Source organism: Pseudopipra pipra, chromosome 9 (assembly GCF_036250125.1).
Source record: "Pseudopipra pipra isolate bDixPip1 chromosome 9, bDixPip1.hap1, whole genome shotgun sequence".
Taxonomy (NCBI): Eukaryota; Metazoa; Chordata; class Aves; order Passeriformes; family Pipridae; genus Pseudopipra; species Pseudopipra pipra.
Window position 1 is genome coordinate 14,564,781 of NC_087557.1, and position 9,770 is coordinate 14,574,550.

The 9,770-nt window shown below is 37.4% G+C and overlaps 1 protein-coding gene across 1 annotated transcript; it reads left to right on the plus strand.

The window, feature by feature from the left end:
• Positions 1 to 4: 4 nt before the first annotated feature.
• On the plus strand, positions 5 to 8,548 carry TMED5 (transmembrane p24 trafficking protein 5). Its single transcript, XM_064663999.1, has 4 exons — positions 5 to 222; positions 2,431 to 2,528; positions 3,201 to 3,384; positions 5,631 to 8,548. Exons 1-4 carry the CDS (start codon positions 43 to 45, stop codon positions 5,847 to 5,849), a joined length of 681 nt encoding a protein of 226 aa, XP_064520069.1. The 5' UTR covers positions 5 to 42; the 3' UTR covers positions 5,850 to 8,548.
• Positions 8,549 to 9,770: the final 1,222 nt, after the last annotated feature.

Here is a 9,770-nt window from a genome sequence, read left to right on the forward strand (position 1 = left end):
GGCGGCCCCGCCCCCGGCGGAGCGCGCGGGGTCGGGGCCGCGATGGCGCCGCGGCTGCTGCTGGTGCCGCTCGGGTGCCTCGCGCTGCTGCTGCCGCCGCCCCGCGCCGCCGAGTTCAGCCCCTCCCTCGACAGCGACTTCACCTTCACGCTGCCCGCCGGCCGCAAGGAGTGCTTCTACCAGCCCATGCGCAGGGACGCCTCGCTGGAGCTCGAGTACCAGGTCGGGGGGTGGAGGACGAGACGGGACGGGACGCGCGGCCGGGGCCGCCCAGGGAGGGCGGGAGTGTCCCGAGGGGAGCGGGGGTCCCGCATCCCGCCGTGTCCGCGCCGGTGCCCCTGTGCAGCGGCTCGGTCCGGCCCCGCTCCGGGCGCTCCGTCATGCTTTCCGGGGCCGCGGCGCTGCTGCGGGAGCCGGGGGGGGCCGTGCCCTGCCTCGAGCAGCGGCCAGACCTGGGCGGGGGAGCCCCGCCAGCTGCCGCAGAGCCACGCTGGAATCGTACGCTGTTAAAAGCTGTGCCTCGGGAGGACAAAATTACCTGAACGGCCTTTTGTAGTTATGCTGGCAGATTTTTTTTTAACACTTTCCAAGGTCTCAAGTCGCTATCCTTTAAAACGGCAGAACGTAGGAAGTTCACGGATGTGACCTTTAAAGCGTAAGGAACATTGTACTGATGCACAGAGCCCCTACTTGTCTATCTTTGTGTTGATATTAAAACACCGTTCATTACAGTGATGAAAGTTTTACAAAAACAGCCCTGTTTAACTAGACTGAAATTAAGGTCTTGATGTCTTCTTGAGAAGAGTTGAGTCTCCTAAATATGTCAGGGAAAGATTTCTGTCTCGGGCCTTTTTTCCTGTCCGTAAAACAAAGACTTTTTTGCAGTAGAATAGATACAGTGCGGAAAGCTGCAGTGAATATTTTCCCACCCCACTACTGTGCCCGGATCTGTCTCTCTTTCCCCCCCTCCTTTTTCCCCCCTCTGCTTCCCAACTGAAAGTACAAAGCTGAAAATCCTGATTATTTTCTAATTTCTAATATTGTTACACACAGAACTGAGAAAGAATGAAAGACACATGTTTTCAAGCTTTGTTCAGAGCCCTGTCTAAGCATAACAGTTTATTTTGCACTGAGTTGGATTTTATTTTCATCATAAACTAAGTAAAGACATTATTTTAGAGAGAACAAATGAGTATAACAGTGAATTTCTTTCTACTCAGGCATAAATGTCTTAGCACTACTGCTAACGGTAATGATTCATCTTTCTATTTGAATGTTAGAAAAGGAGCTCTGTATGTTTTCAATGTTGAAAATTGATTTTGTACCTTATTATGTTAGTGGCTAAAACATAGGAATATTTAACATAGCATGCAGGTAATTCTTCTAAGACATAACGCAATAAACACTATGCTGATACAAAGTTGTTTTTCTGGGTGTTTGGAGTGGATCAAAGCCCTAAAGGTATGTCCCTCTGTGTGGTTTTTCAGCTGTTAGCTACTAATTTCCCTTGTCGTTTGACTTTTTTTTTGTAAGTCTCCAGTGCCCCTTTGAGTCAGCGTAAACTTCGCCCTCCATTTCAGCAGGAGCAGACTGCTGTACTCAAAAAGCTCCCTGGAAAACAAGCAAACAAGAAACCCCCTAGCGTGGACCTAAGTAATGTCATAAAAATGATCCCTGTCTGCCCCCTTATGCAGTTAAGAGAATTTCCACAACACAACAGATGTGGTGATAAAACTGTAGCCATGTTATACAGTTAAAGCAGCACAGCTTTGTAATACTGTATACACTTCTTATGAGCTTAGGAAGCTAAATGCCTTCAATTCCTCCTATCTTGGGGAAAAAAAGAATACCCAGGCAGAGTTCAGACCTTAAATCTGCATCAGAAGGTGAGAACATCTGTGGTACACCTTTGATTGGCGTAAGAAGTCTGGTCCTGTCTTCTACACTGTTAATTCACCCAACAAAGAGATCTTGGGGATGACAGTGCATAGTGTTCTTGTACAAGTATATATGTGCATATACATAGGAGTGGCTTTTGTTATCAAATTTCCGCCACTGAACTAGTGCTAGTACTTACCAATCAATTATGTCTGCCATAGAAAGGCCAAATTTAGGCATCTCTTGTTGGTATTTTTACAGGTTGCCCATTGATAAAACTGTATGCATTCTTAAAAGTATTTAGGGAAAGGTTCAGTATAAGCCTAGCCTAGCAAAATTAGTTCATATTTAGTTTAAGATTTTGAAACTGCTAAAATGCTTTTGGGTTGAACCAGTTTTTAATCTGTTTCCAGTTAACTTGGTGTGAATTTATACAGACAGATTAGTCTTTCAGGTTCTTTATGTGTCAGTTCCCTTACCTAAAAACGTTGCCATCAGCAGTGCAGACAGGAATTCCACTGGTTGGAGCTTCATTTTTTGTTTGTTTCACAGGTTCTAGATGGAGCAGGATTAGATGTTGATTTTCATCTGCTGTCTCCAAAAGGTGAAACTCTAGTTTTTGATGAAAGAAAATCAGATGGAGTTCATACGTAAGTTTAAAATACTCAAACTCAGAAGTGTTACATGAAGTACTTTTCTGGTTTCTTTAACAAATATAACTAAAGTAAAGGCTGAGTACTTTTTATTCCTTAGTATTAGAAAAGACTTTCTAATAGGACAGTTTGAGAATACCAACTTTCTTTTTATAAACACTGAATGCTTTTTACATGGAACGTACCGTGAAGCAAAGGATATTTTTGTTTTAATGATGTTAAGGGTCGGTGAACAAAAATAATTATTGTGGAGTTGAAAAAGGTCTCCACATCTAATATCAAAAGATCTTGTCAGTCATATAAATAAGAAGCTAATGTCCCATATTTTTCCAATCCTTTTATCAAAATGTATAATAGTTGTTGCAATTTTACTATAGAGTATAAGAATTCCACTCATTATAGGTTTTTTGTAGTGATTAACAATAATTCAAAATCCCCAAAAAGAAAAATCCTGTCTTCATCATTTTGAGCCTTTAGAGCCAGTGGGATTGTTTTGCTGTGACTGTGCAATCTGTAAAATGTCCCTAGAGTTCTTATTTTTATACAAAAAGCATATTTGGTTATTTTGAATGCACAGTTGTCAGTCTTAAAGGGGAAACTTTGCTTACAAAAACTCGCTTTTTGAGAACCAGAATAGTTAATTTAATCACATTTTGCTTATATACACAGGGTGGAAACAGAAGATGGGGATTACATGTTCTGCTTTGACAACACATTCAGTACCATTTCTGAAAAGGTAATTTTCTTTGAACTGATCCTGGACAATATGGGAGAAGATGGACAAGATCAGGAAGACTGGAAGAAATATGTTACAGGAACAGATCTCCTAGATATGAAATTGGAAGATATTCTGGTTAGTATTGATCTTTAATTCTTTTCCTTGTAAGAACATTTGGAAAAAAACTCAAGTGTCATGTAGCCATTCTGCCTTGGTCTGGTGTGTCATCCTGGAAACTATTCCAGTTACTAATACAGGAAGCTCAGTACCATAGGTCTCTTGCTTACAAACAGAAATTTGAAAATATTTTCAGAATAGGCCCTTCATCAGCAAGAAGAAACTGCCTAGGTCTCAAAGTCACTCTATTTCCAATTCAGCTTCCTTTCTTCCTACTGCTAAAATGGGACATTTTTCCCTAGCAGCAATGAATATTTATAGCATTAAAGTATTACTTCATCTCAATGATGTATTTGGAACCAGTGCATAGATTTTTATCAATGTTTGAAAATAAAGTAGTACGGATTAATATTTCTATCTTCAATAACTTAGATATTACTCTATTAGTTCTTTTGCCCCCAAATTTTATTACATCTTTTCAAACTAATAAACAGGAGTTAATTTGCATCACACCACGGGTTCAGCTTTGCAGACATTCTTTGAATGATTATGTTTCCTTAAACTGGATGCTGACCCTATTTGATGTAAGATTCAGAGTACTGCTGAGTCAAAGTTTTTATTCCCTCTAAGATCATTAAATGTTGAGATTACTCTAGAAGCAAAGGATTGTTCGGTGTTCCACTGTTCTTAGTGCTTGGTAGGATGCAGTGATCTGTTGTTTGTTTGATCGTAGCTACAACTGGTATCTTAAAAAAAAAAAAATCCAAAAAACCAAACCAACATCCACATATACTTACTGAGTACACTATGTAGAAAATTACATTGTTTGTATTATTTATTGCCATAGACAAAATGCAGATTTTTAAATAAAAGACAATGTTTAAAGTCTTTTATAGGTTATGATACACTTTTAAATAGTAATAAAACTAAATACAGAATCTGAAGAGTTGGCTAGATCATTAAAATTGGCAGTCAAGACAATTAGAAAAAACCAAAGTTAACAGGCGAAGTTGTAAAGAAAATCTGTCTCACGTTGATCACAATACGTAAACGTATTTGACAGATACTTGTTTACATACTGGTATCTCTTCCAAAAGAAAAATAAATATAGAACTTGTCTTTGAGAGCCTTGAAAATCTTATAAAAGCAGGTAATATTTGTAAAGCTAACATTAGTATTTAATGCCATTGTTTACTTAGTCAAGACATTACTTTCCTTGCCAGGTCTCTGAGGATTTACAAAAAAACATTTAGTAGTTTAACTTTTTAATAATCACATGTTTTCTGGGGAAAACAGTGAATTATGTCTTATTTTTAAAGCTTTTTTATGGTGTTGATGTTCCTTATTGTGTAACAGTAAACTTTATCATCATAAAACTATTTGGCTCCCCAAATTAGCTACTTTGAAATATTTTTATTAACCATGCAACATAGAAAATGTCCACGGAGAAAATGCTACTGTTGGGTTTAACCTTGTGGGGTTTTCTTAATTTATAGCTTCCTGTTACTGCACGCATTACTCTTCTTGCTAGAAGTTACTTCAGGGTCCCAAAATTATACAAAGAACACAAATCAGCACTTCATGAGATGAGCTTTTATGTTGTTATTATCTATTACGTGGTGGATGAAACTCCAACAGACCTTAGGCCCCGGTGTTTACTTTGTAACGTGAGAATAAGGTGCAGCTCTTGCTGCTGTCCTCATAGCCCCAAGGTTCCTGCGCTTCCTCTAGTTCCCAGGGACACACCGTATGTCCTTTGCAGGACCTCCAGTTGTCCTATTCACAATTTATTGTCAAAATTCTGGTTTGTATCAAAGCTGAAGCAGCAGTTTATAGCCACTACAGTGGAAGCACCAGAAGCAGACGGGAATATAACATTATTGTACTTTCCTTTAGCAACATCTATAGCCCTGAAGGTAGTTTGCATTAAAAAGCACTGTAATTTTATTATTCAGCAGAAAAAAAACCTACGTTTGTCTGCCACTACATAACTTGTTTTGAGACTAGTTCTGAAGAATTCACTGCTTTTTATTTGTCCAAATAGGTTTGATTTCTCTCTCACCTCCCTAGCCTATAAAAGGGAAAAAACAGATTACTACAAAACCTTAATGCTTTGTTAATTAAGGCTTTTTAGGTGATATACTGGCCAAGAAATGAAATTACGTGTGGTAATATAGTATTAATATATTTGTATGTGCTGCAAGGTATACATTTAATTCAGGTGTTGGTTTTGATTCTAAAAATACTCTTTTATTACTTACCAGGAATCCATCAACAGCGTCAAAGCCAGATTAAGTAAAAGTGTCCAGATTCAGACCCTGCTCAGAGCATTTGAGGCCCGTGACCGCAATATACAAGAGAGCAACTTTGACAGAGTGAACTTCTGGTCCATGGTCAACCTGGGAGTCATGGTGGTGGTGTCGGCCGTTCAGGTTTACATGTTGAAAAGTCTTTTTGAAGATAAGAGGAAAAGTAGAACTTAATATTCAGTATTGATCATACCAATAGTGACAGGTCTAGAGGAGAGGGGGAGCAATAAACTACAGTAAAAAAAAAAAAAAAAAGACCCCTTTCAGATTCTTTTGAACAAACAGTAAAAATCAGGTTTTTCAATTCATCTTGGGCTTTTTGGTTGTGATGGTGGTGTCTTGTTTGTGTTTGGGGGTTTTCTGTAGGTTTTTGTGGTGTTTGTTTGTTTTTTTAAACATGAACACAATGCCTCACCCCATGCTCTCCCATTTTCCAAATGCTACTAACAATATTTTTTGTACTTGTATGATTTGTCAATGACTGTTAATGACTACCTTATGCATAGCACACCTGGTGCATTTGCAAAGTAATGTTAATACTGACTTTTTTTTCATTTTCACATAAAACTTTAAGTAGTAACTTAGACATTGGTTTATTTGCTGTTAAATACTGAGTGAATTTACCTATGTGCCTAAGTGTTTACAGGATTGGGGCCCACAGGGATAGTTTGTAATTACTGTCATTTATCTTCAAAATTACGTTTTTTAAAAATCCTCATCTTTTGTTCTATGGCATCATGGAGAAACACTGGGCTAACATTGTAAGGACATGAGAACTCTTTTTATATAAAAATTACAAATATCAGCACTTTAAAAAAGCACCATCAATGTGAAATTGAGTCAGTGTTAAAAAGAATTGGAGAAAATAGGTACAATTCCTGTTCATAAATCATTCTGTCCTGTAGTTGCACAACCTTTCTTTTCCTCTTTGGCTGTTATGTGACACAAGTGACTACATGCTATACAAACAAATACACACACACTTTGAAGTATGGTTTGCAAGTTCTTCCTTACTGTAAACTTGTGTAATAGATAACTTTAAAAAAAGTAATTTCTCATGTTTTTCCTTTAAATAAAGGCAGAGGTCACAGTATGCCAAAACATTACATAAACATTGATTTTTATAGTCTCAAAATCCCTCTTATTTGCCAATATATTTTTGTTTGTTCTTGTCTATCGTTACTAATGTAACGATTAATAGGGTGACTTACATAGGCATATAAAACCAAAGCTATTCACCAAAACTTTCCCTTGCTCACCCTCACAAGTCTTTTAGCTGTGTAAGTACAGTTTCTTTATTTAGCTGTTCATATGAATAAAGCATGGAGCAGCAAGTATAGGCTTCAAGCTGTATGATCAACTGAATATGCAGTAGCACTTGACTAAGGCAAAGCTAATATCAAATCAGAAATTTGTAGTTTTTGGATGAAGAGACTTTTAACACTGTAGTGAGGTACAGAGTTTCTGCCAAAACCTCTGGTGCATGAGAATTAACTTTTTTTAATATATCCAACTTAGTAATTTTTACAATGTGCCAAGTCATTGAAATTTCTTGTATAAATGTGTTAACTACGTTTCATCACAGGTTTTTTAAAAACTTTCTTAAAAACACTCTTTTAAAAGGTGTTTTAAAAAAAGTGTATGTAGTAGTGTTGTGCCTGTTGTGGGGCCATCTAGGTATGAATGGCAGAATTGTAACTTTGGGTCTTTCTGTGATTAAGAATTATTTTACGGATATAAAACAGGGTCAATAGGTGCATGAAGAAACATTTTGTTCAAATGAAGCAGATGCTAGCAAGGGCTATAGAACATAGAAACAGCACTTCAGTTTCAACTGCAGACAACAGGACCTAGCAATAATATTTCTAAATAGTTTTTATAATCAAAAGTATTATTACAGAACTTACAGAGGGCTCCAAAGGCTACTTCATCTTTCTGCAAAGCTCTGTCCAAAATAAGACTGTACGCCTTTAGGGTATTGCATATCTTATTTCCATATGATGCTTTGTATTCTAAACTGGAATTAGAAAGCTTACTTCTGTGATCAGGACAAAGGCTAGGAAAAAAAATAATTCTTTCAGCTAGAGTGGCAAATAATGTTTTCCTGCCATTTCCCTGTCCCTCTCTCAGTACCAGTTACACCACGGAGTTATCTTTGCTTGCATCACCATGACTGTGATGCTACAAACCATCTGCAAAATGCTGAACCAGCTCTGGGAAGCTGCAAATGAGACATCTACCTCTACTATCAAAGCTACTAGATATAGATTTCAGCTCAAAACTCCAACAGATAAGCTCTGCCAAGTTTTCCAAGCACACCTTAAGAGATTAGGTCCCCCAGCTGCTCTGCTGTGCCTCTCTGACAGTGGTGAAACAGTTTGGTGTGTTAGTTTAACCTGCTAATGAATGCAGACTGCTCTGATCAAAGACACAGGACTGCTGCAGTTCAGTTTCTCCCATTACAAATAACAATCTCTGGTAGAAGGAAAATAACGCAACAATTGTCAGCAGAGTTCATCTGGAAGAAATTATTGGTTTGCAGCTGAGAGCTCTGACTGTATTTTCTCCTCATTCAAATTCAACTACAGAAAATGAAAGAGGGAATAATTAGAAAGGTAACTGTGCATTGACTTTGGCAGCTGGAATAGGTTTATCATAGGTGAAGGATTTGGCATGTAAACTTGCAGTTAAGAAACATTTCATGTGGATTCTGAAGAGTACATTGCTTTTGATTGTATAAAATCTACAAAGGAGAATATAAGTCTACATTTTTTTCTTAATGGACTTTTTGTTCAGAATTTAATGTTTTAAGAATTGCAGATGTCGAATAATTATGCAAAACTGAGATTTTCAATAAATCAAGTTTAAACCTGTTTTTGTGGGTTTTGTTTTATCATGAAGGAAGAATGCTTTACCTATGAATGCTGCAAAAGATTGGGGATGCTAAGCTAACAAGAACTTTGTTTTTAGTAATGCAGCTTTTTCATTTCTTCCTCTTGCAGTGTTCAAATTCTGTTCTTATTCACTGTATCCAAAATCAACTTTATCAGTGCAAATAACTTAAGGTTTACAGAGGTGACAGATCAGAATGACACCAATGTCTGGTCTTTGTAACAGAAAATATTTCAAGTTACCAGATGCATATCAGATATGAGCCTTCATTTTTTTTTTTTTTCAATAGTTGCACCCTAATGCTTGTATTCCTTATTGCACCAGCAGTTTATTACACACACAGAGAACAGACTACCTTCCACTTATGTGGCCAATAAGTTTAGGAGCAATGGCAGGAAGGATAGTCAGTGCTGTCTTGTGCAAAATTATAGCAGAGGTCCATTATACTACTGAGACTAGTAAAGTTCTGTGTTCAAAGACAGAGACAGTAAGACCCACATGCCAGTCTAAGTCTAGACAGCTTGATATTAAATAAGGACCTGTGACTTTTGGAAACTGTCTAGTTGAGTGTTTTTTTCTTAGTAACTAAACCAAGTCCAAAGTTTCTTGAAAAGGGAGAGGAAATACACCCTAAGGAACAGATTATGGGAATTTGTGAGCTTGTGATACCACAGAAAGCAGCAAATTGACACTTTAGCTCAAAAACCACTTTACTGCTCTAACCCAATTGCCATCTGACCTTTTTAGAAAGGATTTTACAGAAGGTACTTTGTCTCAATACATTTTCAAACTTCCAATTAACAGCAGTATGTCAGTCACATAAAGCTAAGAATTTTATAAGTGTCTTTCTCAGCAGCAACTTTTGATGTCCTTTTTCAGGACATCATCTGATGACCTGTTGAGTGCTTCCATTAATTATTGTATTTCCCTCCTCTAAGTAAGTATTTTATTTCACAATATAAGTATTTTCATTTCTGAGTAGGTATAGTCAACATATTAAAAATAAACACCCGGGGAAAAATAGAGGGAAAACAGCAAAGTAGTATCAGAATACCAAACTCACAATTAAGAATCCCATAAAATAAATTACTACTAGTTATTAATATGTAGTATTTTTACATTATTCATAAGGTGACACACAAGATCCTGAGAATAAAACTCAAAATTTTGGAGCATTTTTTTTCAGGTTAATTAAGTAATACA

Coding starts and splice junctions, on each gene's coding strand:
- TMED5 (XM_064663999.1), top strand. CDS start 43: ATGGCGCCGCGGCTGCTGCTGGTGCCGCTCGGGTGCCTCGCGCTGCTG. Junction 223..2,430: donor CGCTGGAGCTCGAGTACCAG/GTCGGGGGGTGG, acceptor TTTGTTTCACAG/GTTCTAGATGGAGCAGGATT. Junction 2,529..3,200: donor AAATCAGATGGAGTTCATAC/GTAAGTTTAAAA, acceptor TTATATACACAG/GGTGGAAACAGAAGATGGGG.